The sequence below is a fragment of the Chaetodon auriga genome, chromosome 1, assembly GCF_051107435.1.
Source record: "Chaetodon auriga isolate fChaAug3 chromosome 1, fChaAug3.hap1, whole genome shotgun sequence".
NCBI classification, from domain to species: domain Eukaryota; kingdom Metazoa; phylum Chordata; class Actinopteri; order Chaetodontiformes; family Chaetodontidae; genus Chaetodon; species Chaetodon auriga.
This window is the reverse complement of record NC_135074.1, coordinates 7,432,307-7,449,237: the sequence shown is the minus strand read 5'-3', so window position 1 is coordinate 7,449,237 and position 16,931 is coordinate 7,432,307. Positions and strand designations below refer to the sequence as shown.

The following is a 16,931-nucleotide window of genomic DNA, read 5'->3' as shown; positions in this document are numbered from 1 at the left end:
ATCGGTGCTTTCCATAGAGCAGCAGAGAAGTAGTACGAAATAAATCAATCCGTTTACTCGATGTTTTCATTTTTGTCAATAAAATTACAACCATGCACCACAAGACGTATTGGGGTTACAAAACATGGCGTAAGTAAACGTGAGCTTTAACATTTCTGAAAATATTTCGCTTTTGCTAACGCTAAAAAATTACTCGACGTTATGTGCAGCGTTAGCCTATTACCGTAGTTTCAATGCAACTACCCTGGTTAACAGGTTCATGTTAGCTAAATGGAAAAAAAGGCACTAAGCTAGGCTAGACGATTAGCTAGCTAGACACAGGAAAATAGCATGTCTTTTGCTAAAGCATGAAACTTACAAACTCCTTGTCTTTCTCCCTCCTGAAGTTGAATTTTAACATAGCGTTAGTAGAAAATGGGATTTTTTTCTCCCCTTTACTTGCTATTAAAGTTATTGTTTCAGGTTCGGCAAACTGTTTGACTCGTGCACTGGACGTTCTTTTGGTAAAATAGCATTAGAAAAGTTTACTTGTCATTTCCTTGTGTTTCAAATTATCTTTCCTCTTTTACCCTGAAACGATAAAGCTAACTAAACGAGCTGTATTCAACAGGCTGACTGTTTGCAGGGTCGTCGTATCTAGACGCTTCCCCACAAGAAGGGACCTCGCTGCAAACGTCGTGCTGATTGGCTAAAAGTAAAGCGTGAAGCCAATCAGCAACAGTTATAATTCACTTAGCAACGACGTCCATATTGATCTGTGGCCAAGCCGACAGGGGGCGATGTCGTTCCATTTACTGTCTGTCAGCACGTACGGAAAAATTCTTTCTTTCTTTCTTTCTTTCTTTCATCGATAAAGAAACTCTCTCATTTATCATTATACTGCATACAATCCATACATTCAACGTGTCGCCTAAAATAACATTTTAGTAACAATTATAGTACACATATCCCACATGATCAGCATTGACTTTCCAAGCATGAACAGACAGGGAGAACACATTTTGTTATCATATCTAGTATCCAATTTCTATACCAAGCTATCCTGTGCAGCCTGATTGTAATAATAGTCCTCTTGGCTATAAAACACCTGAAAATTTCAGTGAGATTTATCAAATGCTGTCCTTTGCCCTGAGGAATGGTGGAAGTATAAATCCTATGACCAAAAGTCAACAGATGTAGTTCTTGTAATATCCAGTTTTCCCGTTAAAATAAATCTCAATGCTGAAGAGAATTTGACCTTTGGGGATCCATTTGCCCTTCCACACATGGTACCATACACAGTGTATCAAGTATAACAACACAGAGAGACAAGTACCCAGACACTGCGCACACACAATGAATAGCATGGGTGAGGACATGTCTCATGGGTAAAACTTAATCACATGGTGTTTCTCTTCTGTTTCCATGATGATGGATTATGATGTCATATGATCCAGAGTCATAACAGTGAAAAATCCCTGTGTTGACTTGGTGTGTGTTGCCTCACTGAGGGCCGTCGTCAAACTTCATTCCAGCCATTCCAAACCTGCTTGGTAGTTTCAACCATTGAGCTCCACAGAACCACAAATTCATACTTAAAAAGAATGCAGGAAATTAGTTTTGCCCCCATCTTTTTATTGAGATTTGAGTTTATACATGTAAAACAAAGACTTGCCAACAACGCATTCACACCACAGTTGCTGTGCAGCACAAAGTACAGAGAAAGAAGCAAAGGCAGCAGGTACTGTAACCCTCTACATATACACCAAGGTATTTGGGATCACTATACACTGTGAAATGCACAGAAAGTCGGTTAAATCAACACCATCATCTGTGCAGGTATACATGTTAGCACACTTAGTTAGCACTTATCAATATTAATCAATTACTGCACATTCTTGTTATACACTTATTGTGACATTTTCCTTCATGATTCAGCATAAATGGCACTTAAGACACCGTATCAGGTAAACAGAGACAGTAAAGAGTGTTACATCTTCTCAGTGTTACTGTTTAAAAACATTTACATTTTAAAATATCTTTACAGACAAAATGTACCAGTATATAAGTTCACCAAAGGATTAAGCAAGGCTAGTAAAATACATTCCTCCAAGAAGCTAAGAAATCCGACGTGCAAAAATTCACAACTTGACCATTCACAAGCTAGTTCTGAAACCTACAACTTTACATGTAAATATATATATTTTTGTTTGTGTTTTTAATTACATAAATAATTTGATTATCAAATGTGTATAGGAATCTACTTTGTAGATAAAGACATAGTCCAACACTGCAAAGTGTCAGTAAAATGTGGGATGTGACTAGGATTCAGACAGGTAGAGACAAAGAGTAGGAACCTGACTGTGGACTTTGATCGAAGTCACTGATCGGTGACCAGCTGTCCAGTTACGCTGCAGGAATGTCATTAGTCTGCCCACATTCTTCCCTTCTGGAGACAAAATAACCTTTAACTACATCAAGATTCACATTAACAGACAGGCACGCACCTCATGCTCCTCTTACAAATGGACAAACTGCCAGACAGCAGCAGCACTGATAAAAGTGGGCCAAGTAAGATGAGTCAGGATGGTAAATGGTACATCCTGGCATATCAGGGACATGGAGGCATTTTGGTCTGTGGCGTAACTGGTACAGTAAGCAAACCTAAAACACCAATATTTCCATTTACACTCTGTCCCAGGCAAAACAATTATCCTCAAAGGCTGTCTCACACACACAAAAGTGACAATAATACATAACCAAGGTATATATACGATTTTTAGCAGCTTATAGAACTTTGCATCAATCATTTCTTCCCAGCCAAAAAACAACTGCGCGGTACAATTTGTTTTCCCTCGATCACTGTTGAACATACTGCAACAAGGTTCATAACATCTACATATGTATTTAGAAAATATATGTATTTCATTTCAAACCCCCAAACTGATCAGCATCCACTGATTGCAACAAAAAACGTGGCAATGACTGAATCCTTCACATATACAGTATGACACAGCTACATCAGTACACAATGGAACTAACAAGGGACTGCTTAAGCCACAGTAAAATTACCGCCTTGCAGTCAAGTAGGAACCGACGCAGGGTGTGTTTGTACAACTTTGTTTTCATCCTTCAATTCGTCTGGAGCGTTTCTTCAGGAAAACACACTGAGATGACAGTTTAACTTAGAAGCCTGTCTCAGTGCTGTGTATATATATATAGACTGGAATGATAACTGCTATGTTTTTCCCACAGTGCAGTTGTACTGTGCTGTACGCATACTGGCATGGCACAGATGATTTCTCATTATATTTGGTGTGTAGTCCAGTTTACTTCAGATTCAGAACTGTGCTGAGAAGGCGCCCATATACCAACAATGGCACCTATATACAGTATGCGGCACAGCCACTTTCCAGGGTAGCTGGCATCATTGCGCTGGTGACATACAGGCTACATACACTACTGCTCAGCATTCCAGTGGAAACACCAAAGGGCACTGGAACCGTACCATATCCATAGCAGGTCCAGTATGGGTACAACACAGTATACTGTACACAGCCATACTAGGCTTAATATGCGCGCTGCACGTTGCTTGCAGACAGTAGAGAGTCTGCAGCTAGCTCAGTAGAGGGCACTGTCGTTGTTGTAGGAGCTGGAGCTGGGGAAGGTGGGACAGGGTTTATTCCAGGGAAGGGTACTGGAGTGGTCAGACGTGGGAAGGCTGAGGGTGCTGGCGCTCTTCAGCTTGTTCTTCAGACCCCAGTTGATGAAGGATGACTTCTTGGCTACTTTGCGCGACTTGGGGTTCTTGTCATCATCGTCATAGGCCAGACAAATCATGGAGTAGGTCTTGGGCAGGTTTCCGCAGAAGGTGGCACTCTTCGTAGGCTGGACAGAGAGAGTGACAGTGACGAATGGTAGAAAGAGGCAGTCATTGTTTGTTGACTCAAAAAGTTTCAATCAATGCATGGGGTCAATGACTTTGCACTCAAGTTTGTCATTTCCTCACTGTTTTAACACAGAATCAATTAAACCTAGAATCATAAACACACTATTGTGAAGCAGTTGGGCCTGATGTGAAATGTGCACTGACTGGACAAAATTAAAAAAAAATCCAGAATGTAACACAGTCTTACCAACTCCCTCAAAACCTGTAGAACTGACTGAATCACTTTTTGACAAACCGTCTCTTTCTAACGACGATGAGGTTTTCATTTTTCAGGACATTACTTATTCTGTCCACTGACTCCCTGAGCTGGAATCTGTTTTCACTACATGCAGGTTGCACCCAAAGAGCTCTCTCTCATGAGAAACACTACCTCAAAGGAGAACTCTGAAACTCTAATTGGGCTATTTCATCATCTGATACAAAGACCAACTTTGCTGTCAGTGTTTGTCACACAGATGACTTTTCTCAGCCAACAGGAAGGAAAGAAGCCATGGCATACCATTGCAGGGTTGCTGTCCATCATGCTGACCACCTGGATGTCGATCCCCTCCTCATTCACATCCTTCAGCAGTCGCATCACCTCACTCACGCCCAACCACTTGCAGTCTGTGTCGCCCACGGCAACAATGTAGTCACCCTCTTTCAGACCGTCAGCCTGGAGGAAAAACAGGAGTTAGAGAGGAGGCCCACTGAAAAGTCTTCATACTGCAGCAGACAGAGTAAATATTTACAACTGAAGGTCTGTTTGAGTGGCAACCAAATCAGATCACCTACTTTCCTTCAACGCCCCTTACAGCAGCAGGCATCAGCAGAGAAAACACTGAGGTTCAGTCCCAAACAAAGCTTTTTTACAGCAGCCAAAACACTTGGTAGAGTGCGTGTCTGTGTATGCGTGTACCAGAGCACATTATTTAATAGCTGTGGGAAATCTGTCTCCTCGACATGAGCTCAGCTATTTCGGTCTGATAACTTGATCTGCTGTGTTCACCAGAGGCAGGCCAACAACTCAGGAGAATCAGTCAATTCCAGAACAAATCCCACTGAATGCAGTATTAAAAGTTATAAAGAGTTTGGCCTAGTTAGACTTGTGTAATGCTGCTAATCTGTTTCTCTGCATAGCCTGCAAGGCCTAAGAAGTGTCTGCTCTTTGTCAGCACCTCTTAATGAGCCGTCAGGCTAAAAAGGATTGCCCAGAGTACATACTCTCTGATTCTTAATTAAATTAGTAGCCACAGTGGCTGTGGAGGAGAGGGGGGCTCCAAACATTCTGTGAGCCTCAATCACATTTAGGTTCCAACAAATGGCTTTAATTTGAACTTATTTGATATTCAGTACGCAAGCATGTCTGAAACTTTAAGCAGCTAGTTCTCCCACTGCAGACAGAGCATCTCCCTGCTCCTTTGCAGAGTGAGTTTGACAGAAGAGTACTGAACATGGCCTCTGAACTCTAAAATGTGATAAGATAGTAGATAATGAAAACCCTGTGTCAAACTACAGATGCTTCTAATGATGCATCAGCTAATAAAGATGACAGTAAACTGTGACCTCCTGAACGTCATCATATTTTACTATACTGTATACTGTAAGGCAGAAAGCATTGTAAAAGGACAAAACACATGGATTTGCATGTTTTATGTCATTAACTACAAAATGCATCACAGAAGGTTGATCAGAAATAAAGGATGATGTTTGCTGTGACGGACAACCAATCTCAAGGTCATTTCAAGTCTCTGAATGCTGATTTTTATACCGTACTGACCAAAGGCTGGCTACACAACACAAGATCAATCTTTCCTTGTCCAGCAAAAGGAAAGGAAAACACATAGGTTAACTCACAGCAGCTGGGCTGAGGGGATCCAGCGAAACCACCTGGACTGGTGTTTCTCCTTTAAGGGTGAAGCCCAGGTCTCTGTCTTCTGGGCAAATTCGTATTGTCCGTGGGGCTGTCCACCGCTGCTTGGCTGAGAAGACTGACAGAGGACCCTGGGTGGAGACATTGTGGGGATGCTGGGATCAGTATGACTACGGGTTTCACTGACTTGACTGATGTCCTTTCAGAGTTTTAAAGTTCAAAGGTGTTGTTAAAAGCCTGGGGGGAGACTACAGGCTCGTTAAACAAGATTAAAGTCAACATCTGTGATCTGTTCGAACATCACTACATATACTGTATACACACTCAGGGGGTATATGAAAGTCATGTGGCCACAGGGCAACATTAAAATGATCAATCGCTCTTACACCTGCCCCTCTGCGTTGCCAGGTTTCTGAAATGAGTACAGAATATTTTTTTTTTGCATTTGTACTCACACCAGGCCAGTCACAGTTCATTTCATTTTGGAAAGGCACGCAGTCCTTAATAAGCTCTTTAAACAAAGTCATTCATACAAAAAACATCCAACATACTGAGCATATCATTTATGTGTACTTGAATGTTGGGCTGCAGATATACAACATCTATCAAACCATATAGTTACAGCTGCATGACACAGTTATGGATGCATCAGCTATTTTAATGATCACTAGTAAAGCAAAAAAAATGTTGTTTTTAGTAAATACTTAACCATCATTTCAAAGCGAGCATATATAAGGTGTTTCAGAAGTTTTTTACTTATAAAAAGGACTTAAATGATCAAAACTGTCATCAGTTACTTTTCCGTTGACTAGATCGACTAATCAATGAATCATTTCAACATTAGCCATGACTGATCACTAACTACTTTTTAGACTGCTGGAGCCACACTTCTTATCGGATGGGAAAATCTTTGCTCCACAAAATCCTGACACTCAATCCCAGCCATCAGCAGGCTGATGCCTGTCACCCCCGCTCCATTAATCATCACTGCAGTGATTGGATGGAGAGATTGTGCAGGATTTAAATTTTCAGCCTGTCATTTCTCTGTGGATCCAGAAGGATTTTAGTCTTGTTGCTGACATTGCTGATTAAATTAGAGCCTGTTAGTTTGAAATAGTAATTGTAAACTGTGCTCAATGACAGAAATTATTAACAACTGAGCAGAAGAGTCCAGTGACAGAGGACACCATTGCCCCCTCCCATCCACCACTGTGATACTCAAGTCAGGATCAGGGCACCTCTGTCCACGGTTAGTGTTATTAGTGTTGCACTTGTCGCTTTGGGTGAAAGTCCAGGAGGCTTTTGAAACAAAATAAGCCTTTGGATTGGCTGCCGATCCAAAAGGTTGGTCAAATGTGCCAAAGCTTCCAGGAGACTCACCTTTGGTTGGTTGTATTCAGAAATAACAGAAAAAATTAGCTCTGAGTGTTAAAAAACACAAGCAACACAAGATCTCAAACAAATCCAGAGCTATTTCATGTCACTTGCTGAATAAAACCAACCAGCATGTAAAAAGACATTGTAAGTGGAAGAATATTAGTAACCCACATACCAGCCTCTGGAAGAAGTCAGTGACTTTCACCTTTGTGGTTGTAGGGACCTCCATCTCTGCTTTGTGCTCTGTTTTAGCTATTGGAAAGAAAGGGAAAAAACAAAGGAGAGGCAGGCAGGGAGTGAGCAGAGTAAACATTACATCATCTGTACCTGGAAATAAATGTCACTTAGCACATCTGATTGCAGCAGGTGTAGCACACAACACAGCAGCCTTTTTATGAGGCGTTTCCTAAGAGACAAACGTCACAAAGCAACTCCCTGGTCCTGCTCGACACTGGTGTCATTTGTGAAGTGTTTGTTGTGGCGACAGTAAGTTTCTATGTGAACAATAGCTGTCACCTCAGTGCCGAGACTCAAAAATACTTTGTTTGTAATTGTATTTCTAATCCTGCCTTCGCTTCTCGTGTTCCAGGATATTTTCATTCGTCAGACTCACAGATGATGTCTGGGGCCTCCATGTAGTCCGTGAACTCATCCCCATTTTCATTTTCACTGTACTTGTTGAGCGAGCGCTGATGACTGGCTTTTAAAATGTCCTGCAGCACGTCCAGCTTGTTCAAGTGGTGGCACAACCCATGGATCCTCAGAGCCTCCTCGTGACCCAGGATGGCCCGACGAACGTGTGCTTTACCTGCAGGAAGGAGGGAAAATTCACACAGGGCAGGTGAGGAGAAGCGGTGCAGGCAGTCAGTCCGCTGTTATCAGCCTGCTGTCTGTTATTGTCTTCTTTTGCTTTCTGCTGTGCTCAGCCTATGTTTGCACTCTTACCAATGCGTTCACGTTCATCTTTGTTTTTCAGGATGTCCAGAGGTGAGCGTCCCTCAGGAAGGCGATCATAGACCTGTGACAAGGTCTTCTCCTGCTGGTCCTCATCATCACTGGGACCCACTAAACACACAGAATCCACATCAAAATTCATGAAAAAAAATTTGTCTCCGACCAAGATTGGGATCAATGCTGAAACATGTGGCTAACATTAATGCCCTTATTGTTGGTCTTAGTGTTACTGCTGCAGCTATGCCAAGGAGCCAAAACCAAACAATTCTACACTCTCTTATACCTGTACAACTGAGATGTAACAATAAAGAAATCTTGACTGGCAGTCACTTTGATGACATATGATAGACAGGACAATGTATGCACAGTGCATGCAGACACTGTGGCACACTTTAAACTCTGCACAAATGAAAATGTTTTTTACGTTTCAAATCTGGTTGAGCAGATTTTCAACATAAATCTGAAGCCTCAGAGCTTTCTAAGCTTCCCCTGACTAGGCTGGTTCACAGAGGCAGAATAAAGCGATTATTTAGCAGTGTTTGTGGTTCATCTGTTTACTTCAGCAGTCTTTATTCTGTCCTGTTTCTAGGCTGAGTCGTCTCTCTACAGTCCTGTGGTTAATTGCTCTATTCTCCTCAGTCACACAGGAATCTTTTAATGAGCTGCCAAACTCAAAGCTGCTCCGCTCCGTTGTTCCTCTGTTCAGTGCCGTCCTGCTCTTCACACCGAGTAAAACTACGACCATCCACTGGAAACCTGAATATAATCTGCTGCATTTTGTTTCCTTTGGTTTTCAGTTGAATTTCTCCTAAATCACAATTGTTCATAGCAGTGGGACATTTTGAATTATGGGTTGAAAATAACGTTTTTCAAGAAGGTTTAATTTAACTAAATGATTTGTTGTGAAGTCTATAAGATGTCAAAAATAATGACAAGCCACAGAGCACGATACAAAATTAGCAGCAGCACTGCTGGAGAGTTTTTGTTCACTCACAACTCTCCCTCCTCCCTCTCTCAGCCGTTGGCTCTCTCCCTTGCTCTCTGTGACACTTGATTATGCAGACAGCATTAAGAGGCTACATAACTGTAATCCTGCAGCATTGTACAGTACAGCCAGTCAATTTCACTCACTCCAACCACCTCTCTTTTTCCTTCCACTCTCACTCTGTCCATCCCGTTCCTGGAAACTCGGCCTCTCTTTACCACGGGGTGTGTGTGTTGGTGTGTGTGTGTGTGTTGGTCTCTAAATAGCCGTTATGTAATAGCACTGTGGCTGGCTGCGGTTCTGTCCGGCCAACTGACATGACCAACCCACTGGCCCATACAGCACTTTAAGAAAAGGATCAGGCTTTCCTGGGTGTTCAGAATCAGCCAGCTAAAGTCTTATAACACCAATCCAAGAATTGTTTTACACACCAACAGCCAACAGCAGGCTAATACCATAGAACAAGTCCACTAAAGCTTGCACGGTAGATGGAGTGAATAAAACTTTGCTGACATGCACACCACATGTTAACCAAAATTCACTCCTACTTCGTATTACAGTATGTCTGTGGAGAACACACCTGTCTCCATTTGCCATCTGCTGTATCATCACTGTACCTGGTGCAGTGTAAATTACTATGCACTGTAATCATGCTCTGACAGTTATGCTTCACATAAGCAGAAAAATGGCTTTTATGCCGACTGTACTCTAACTTGAATCTATAGCTCCATGGTGACATTCTCTTCAGTTCCTTTCACCTTCCCTGACTTTCTCCCATTTTAAATTCAGTCCAACCTTTCTCCACCATCTTGCACACATCAAATCCGGGTGAAAATTATTAACGTCTCTATAAGCAGTTGTTCTTACATTGGTGGTCCAGGAGCGCTGAGGCTACAAAGTAGTGTGCCATGGAGCGGTAGTGGTTGGTTTTCACTTGCGACATGGTGGACCAGAACAACGGGACGTTGTCTTTGATTGGCGTCTGGATCATGGACTGGTGGACTTGGTCGTAGATTTCTGAGACCTGGCAGGAAAAGGAGATAGAGTTACTGAGAGGACAATAAAAGCACTGGATACAATCACTGATAGGAGTGAGAGATCTGACTGTGGTGACATTATTACATTACATTCACTCTAAGTACAATATATCCCACTGATCCGCAGCTGAGGAGAGAAGACAGTCCCTATACGATGTGAGGGGCATGTGCCTTTGGTGCCATTTACCTTTGCAGCCTCCTGGGCCATTTTCATCAGGGAATTAAACTGGTTTCGGATCCCGGGCAGTGCAGTCTTCTCAAACAGACACTCCTGAGCCTGAGCAAGCATCATCCGAATCAACATACTGAGCATGGCCGGACTCATGTCGTAGCTGGGAGTGTGGGTGAATGTCTCTTTCAGTTGGTTCAGGATACCTGTGGCGGAACGAGAGGTCAGCACAGCTCGAAAACTATTCCAAGGAAGCATCAATCATAGGTAACAATCATTCAGCTCGGTTAGGAGGCTCTGTGCCAAAACAATGGCAACGGAGGACAAGGCTTCTTTTCTCAATCTAGACTTTCCCAGCTTGCTTCTGAACTGAAAACTTTCTGGTCAATTAAAAAAAAAAAAAAGAGTGATGCGTCATATAGAAAACAGAAGCAGGTAAACCATGATTACCTAGATCCAATTTAGGTCTGTAAAGACAAATATAATTTGATTAATGGGATTCCACATACTAAGAATTTCTTTTTTTAGCATTTTGTTTGTGATTCTATTTTCAGGCCAGCAGTGAATCAAATCTCTCTCTTTCCTATCTCAACAGTGAAGTCAGGGTCAGCTAATTGACAAGAAGTCCTTTCATGTAATCCAGGCAAAATCTGTCATTTGTATCCACACAGAACAGAGTCACTGTAGTTCGGGTTTTGCTGTCATGTGTGGATAAGTCCTGAATGGAGAAAATAGGTTACAGGGGAGACTATATTCATGCAGAGTATTCTGCAGAGTATGAAATGTAGCAAAGGGTTACTCTAGGTCACTTTAGTAGCCAGTACTACTAGCAATAGTGTGATAGTAGAGTTAATAGTTTAGGCGACAGTGATTTGTCATGGGCCGAACTCAAACAGTCCATTTGTGAGAAACAAACAGCTTGCTGGTCCACAAAATGACAGATTAGGCTCTTCGGCATGCTGGTGCATTAACCCTAATTACTGACACTCTCTTATACAGATGTTTTAAAAGGGTTCCATACAGAGAGTCAAATGATTCAGTTTGTCAGATCATCGACTTCTTTTTTTGGTGGGGCTTGTTCCTGTTACTGCAGCTTCCAGTAAGGGAGTAAGGCTCACTGCTCACAGTGAGATCAACGCGTGCATGCTTCTTTAAAACCGAGCCAAGACACAAACCTCCTGAAATTAATTTTCCATGTTCAGTGGAAGCAATAAGGTCATCTGCATTCCAACTGAGAACGCCTGCCTCTTATTTTACACATTGAAAACCTGGCAGCACAGGCTTGTAGACAACTTAATAACAGAGCAGAGCCTCGCTCGTCTTCATTGAAGGTTCTACCATCGTTGGCTGGCTCCTCCCATCCTCCAAACCTCTTTTGTGTCCCTGGCTTAAGAGTACTGTGACAGCACCTCAACAGCTAGCATCCCTGCCTATCACCTCCCAGCTTAGTTTATTACTGGCTCCTTATACTGGTGACAATGTTGCTCATAACAGGCATAATTGTTTTACATAGTACAAGCCTAAATTATAGTCATCAAAGCAACATAACCAAAGCCACGGCCTGTTCAGAGCTGTAATTATACTGCGATACTCCTCATACTGGCCAGTCATAATTCTATCAAGACTTGTCGGAGCTTTCTGAAACCTCAGAGGGTTGGGAAACCAGTTCATATGATTGGTGCTTCTCTGGAGCTCAGCCACATGACAAGAAGCCAAAGAAACATCAACAGCATTCATTCTCCGTCATGGAGCAGAAGTCAGAGGGTGGAGGCTGGCACACATTCGGAAAATAAGGCTGAACAGTTTTTAATGTTAAGGGCATTACACAGAAAGAGAGGAATATTTTCAGTTTGGATGAAGCACTGCGCCTGGCTATTTTGGGGCCACAGTGGCTGAGTTACATATCAAATGTTTAAAAGAACAAAACGATTAAGAGAACATGTTGACGTCACTGTGCTTCAGCCTCCTCCTTAACCTGTCTTTCCTTTCCTTTCCTTCCTCTCTCTATTCCCACAACCTATCATAGGTTCTCTCTGTGTACAGTTTCTGTCAATGGGAGCATGTCAGAAGCTTCGGTTCTCCCATTATTTCCCAAGCTTGAATTGCTGGAACCAGACGGGATCACAGATAAGCCTGGTTTTAACTAACAAAGAAAATAATGTTTGACATCTTTGAATGTTGGAAATGACACCATAAGACCATTTCTAGGCTGGTGAGAGAGGAATCATCTGATTAAACCAGTTCATCACTCCCCTCTCCTCCTACCTGCAGCAATCTGGAAGGAAGAGATGGCCTCCTCCAGGCCGGCTATTGTCTGTCGGTCACAACGGGTACCAATCTGAGAGTAGAGGGCGGCCATGTTGAAGAGGATGCTGGCCTTCTCCAGTGACAGGTTCTGCTGGCACACCGGCACGCCTGTGAAGGAGTCGTACCTGAGGAAAAGAGGCAGAAGCTGTTAGAATCTACTTTTGTAAAGCACAAATCAAAACCATTACAAAATCACATTAAGTAAAAAGCAAAAGGAGAATTAAAATAATTATAATATGTTCTATATTTATACATTGTCTCTGTGTTTAAACCATCTTCAGACTCAAAACAAGGGTTCATGCCTTTGAAATAATCTTCTCCCTTGTCTACATCTCTGCTGCATGATTGAATGTACATTTAGCATGTAGTCAAACCAAAAAGCTGCGAGTCCTTCCTATTTATCTGTCCTATGAGTTAAAATGTAGCCAGGCTTCTTCTGGTAGAGATATCCCAGCTGATGCATGAGTTTAAGAAAGTAACAACATGGCTGAGCCTGTGCTGTTTGAGCTCAGAGGCTCATAGCAGCTAGATTAAAGAGCGGGACAGCTTTCTGTACCATGTGCTTTGCTTGTTTCTTCATCACTGCTATAATCTCACCTGTTGCCTTTCTTTCTTAAGGTTAGGAGGTTATGGTAATATAATGTATTTGTTTCATAAACCTTTAAAGTAGTTGTTTGCATTTGTTGTATTTTAAGAAGATCTTGTGAAGAATTTAATAATAACTGGTGTGTACCAGGTGAAGAAGATGCCGGTCTGATGGGTTGGGGAGAAGAATCGGGCCTCCATCAGAGGAAGGTGGCTGAAGTATTTTGCCAGCAGTTCCACCCCAGCCTCGTTTCGACTTGGCGTTCTGCAAGCCTGGGACATGAAAGGAAAGAGATTTGATAAATGCGATATGTGAATAGCTGCACCTTTATGTACTGAAGTTTTTGCAAATCAAAATTGTGCCACTACATGAATACTTTATAAAAGAGGTGATTATTTTTGGTGATGCTCACAGAATCCAAAATTTAAAACATGTTTGGAGAAACAACGTCCTGTTTACAAAGGACCATCCACCAGCATCAGCACTAGTTAATCTGTTAACAACAAGGTCTGTGGACAGCCCAAAGAAACTGGGACAATGTCCTGAAAGATGCATTGTTGTTTTTCAGACATCAAAAGAATCCATTCATCTCCACTAACTTGGGTGGCAGCAAAAATCCCAGGCACTAAAATCTCAAAACCTCAGCGAATAAAACTGAAAGTATCTGTGTGGCCAGAGAGCACGAGATGAGAAAGGAAAATGTTTCCTAAGACAAAGGATTTCATTATGCTTTGTGAGGCAGAAACTTTTATGGATGTGGTGTATATTAAAGTCCTTTAAAGGGAGATGACATGAAAAATGCCCTTTGAACCCTTTTAGATCACATCCACAGACATATACACCTATTAAACAATATATGCCAGGAAATGCAAAAAAAACAATCATGTTTTCTCCTTGTAAAACAGAAGCTACACGTCAGAAATGATGAAAATATGAAGTCAGACCAGACTATGAGTGCACACTACCTGTCGCAGGTCCATCAGGTCAGCAATCTCATCTTCATAATTGCTCCCGTCTTCACTGTAGTGCTCCAAGATGAAGTCCTGTCAGAAACAAATAAAGCTCAACATCTCAATACAATATTTCCTCTGGCCAGTTGTTGGGGAGAGCTCTGAGGCTTAAGCACATGACCTTTCAATTACAGGGCAGCCTCCCTGACAACTAGCATACTCTGTCACATCATTCTGAGCTACATACAGAAGCCACGAGCAACTGTGCAGTGCCAAGCAGTCTGGTGAGAGCTGTCATTCTGTCAGCGCCAGCCAGAGGCAGTTAAGTCATTAACACTGAAGTGTGATCGCAGTCACGAAGTGGGACAGCATCAACCTACTCAGAGATCATAAAGTCAGCACACCTCTCACAGTAGCCTGCCAATAAACCGGACCTGGATGTGAGGCGCTGTAAATGTGCCATCTGGACATTTGCGAGAGTGCTTCCTTAAGGTGGGACAGAGCTACGTGTAACGCCACCAGTCTCAGTAACTGACCTACTTTGGTGAATCAGGCAAATCTTTTTATAGTCAGATGATGTATTGTTCCTGAATGAATAAATAGTGAACATAATGCAGAAACGGATATACAGGGCACAAACAATGCGACCCAAATACTTCATGAAAGGAGACTTTAATTCTGTAGTAACCAAATCCTAACTGAAAACACCGCCTACCAATGTGGGTCATAACTGCTGAATGCAAATTAGCAGCATGTGTGAACCTTTAATATTCCTGCCCTTCATTCAACTTAACACTGCTTTTCCTCTTTGTCTATTAATTCTGTGTTTAGACTGTCATGATGTTTTTGGAGTTCAGTGCCAACACAGCCAAATGTCACTTTTTATTCAACCTAGGGTTTAATTTTCTTTATATTTTACCTAATGCAACCTCAAATTCTGTTGAAACACATTTTAAAAACATCACAATATCATGCATCTATTTGTTCCAAAACATAATGAAGCTATATCACATTTACTTTGAGGAAAATATTCCAGCCAAAATTCACAATTCTAGATGTCAACTATTTCTATACATGTGCAGCAATGAGGAGGGAATGGTGAACCTGTGGTGTCACTGTTGTTTCTGTACCTTGAATGGAGTGGAGAAGTCAACTTCTTTTGTCTCCTTCAGACCCAGAGCAATGAGGGGGATGTTTGCTGTTTCCCTGTAAGCAGAACGGAAAGACAGAAATAGAGATATCACAATCAATCATCTTATGGTCAATATGATAAGTCTGCTCACAGACATGCTGGCAACAAGGACAATTACTCAGTAAATGCTGACAATGCATGATATGGCCAGACTTTCTAGAAGTGTGTCAGGGCTTATCTGATTCAAAAACGACTACTGGAAGCACACACAGACACACAGAAGAGCATAAAAATATCCACCATTAGCCTATTGATACATTAATAAGGTAACGATGAAGAAAAGCTGGCTGTAAGGTGTGGAACAAGATATTTAACGACAAGAAACTCCCTTTCCCCACAGACCAGGCCTTGTCAGTGACATCACATCAATAACAGTCAGAAATGAAATAAGGATTAACAGACTGAAAATAAACTTTCTCAAGTTACAGAGCTGCTGTGATCAAGCTGCTCCTCGCACTGTACTGACAACTATTCAGTAAGAATCTGAAGTGTGATTTCATAGAGGAGCTGTCAGGATTAGGCAGATGGTGCTGTAAGAACACACTGTAGGAGTTAGGATTTAAGGGTGAATGGGGCCCCCACGTCTCCCTGTTCCGTAAAGCCACACAACTCTCAGTTGATTAATCAGTCTGGAGTTGTAGCCCTGCTTCAGTAATGCTAACGATTCTTTCGTCTCTCCTCTATTAAAGCAGGCCCTTTACTTTCTGTTATTTTGACTCACCCAACAGTAAGCAGAGGCTGCCATAAAACAGCAGGTTAACCTTCTCCTATGATCTCAGCTGTAGCTTTAATGGCTTAGAGTTTCTCTGGTTGTATGAACTTGGTGCTAACAGACAGAAAGCAGGTTCAACTTGTTATCAGCGCTGAGGAAATATTACCTGACAGATACCTGCTGCCGATCAGACAGAGTCTATAAAAAACAAAACCCTCCCCCTACTGAAAGCAGGAGGAGGAGGTGTTGCTGAATAAATGACCCTCTTTAAAAAACAAGCTTGGGTTGCTTCTGGATTTGCTCAGCATTTAGGTTATTCAAAACAACTTCCGAGGAGGGCAAGAGTCACACCGACTTCACTTCCAACATTAACAAGTCTCCATGACATTGCTATCCAAACATATGTTAATCAGGAGTCTTTCCACCAAAGGGACTTAAGTTGAAGTAGAAGCCTTTTCACTGCACAATACGTCAAAACCACTGAGTCCAGAAAAAGAACTCCTCACACTCATTCATCACTTGATGATAAGGCAGCATTCCTCTGGTGTACTGGCTCTGTGAATCACAGAAAACCTCATTCATCAGCAACACTGACAGAGCAAGATACAGGCTGCAGTGTAATCCATTAGTACTTGTAGATGAGATCACTCTGGTCTTTCCTCTGGTTTGGCAGAGATAGAGGCGGGTGGGGGGTGGGGGGTGATGATATCTGTTCTGCAAGGAATCTAAAATGTTAAAAGCTTGTAAAGAGCTGACTCCCCCTGCCGCACACACACACACACACACACACACACACACACACACACACACACACAGAGTAAAGGTGTGTGTGTGAATGCCAGTGTGCAAGACATGGAACAGATAACTCTTGCCATAACAATC

At 42.1% G+C, this 16,931-nt stretch overlaps 2 protein-coding genes across 3 annotated transcripts in view; both read right to left on the bottom strand.

Annotated features, from left to right (window-relative positions):
• cep89 (centrosomal protein 89) overlaps positions 1-602 on the bottom strand; it is a 55,362-nt gene extending 54,760 nt beyond the window's left edge. The window contains exon 1 of the mRNA XM_076738117.1: positions 359-602. Within this exon, the coding sequence (XP_076594232.1) occupies positions 359-400 (42 nt within the window). The 5' untranslated portion in view covers positions 401-602. The remainder of the gene's footprint in view (positions 1-358) is intronic.
• Positions 603-1,593: 991 nt separating this feature from the next.
• rhpn2 (rhophilin, Rho GTPase binding protein 2) overlaps positions 1,594-16,931 on the bottom strand; it is a 28,750-nt gene continuing 13,412 nt past the window's right edge. The window contains exons 4-15 of one of the 2 annotated variants that reach the window (XM_076737918.1): positions 15,276-15,351; positions 14,161-14,238; positions 13,343-13,467; positions 12,568-12,734; positions 10,321-10,508; positions 9,964-10,120; positions 8,103-8,222; positions 7,771-7,965; positions 7,333-7,409; positions 5,765-5,911; positions 4,428-4,583; positions 1,594-3,867 (exon numbers count right to left, since the gene is read on the bottom strand). In XM_076737918.1, coding sequence (XP_076594033.1) covers positions 3,601-3,867; positions 4,428-4,583; positions 5,765-5,911; positions 7,333-7,409; positions 7,771-7,965; positions 8,103-8,222; positions 9,964-10,120; positions 10,321-10,508; positions 12,568-12,734; positions 13,343-13,467; positions 14,161-14,238; positions 15,276-15,351 — 1,753 coding nt within the window. In that variant the 3' untranslated portion in view covers positions 1,594-3,600. The remainder of the gene's footprint in view (positions 3,868-4,427; positions 4,584-5,764; positions 5,912-7,332; positions 7,410-7,770; positions 7,966-8,102; positions 8,223-9,963; positions 10,121-10,320; positions 10,509-12,567; positions 12,735-13,342; positions 13,468-14,160; positions 14,239-15,275; positions 15,352-16,931) is intronic. The other variant, XM_076737996.1, reaches the window with a different exon arrangement.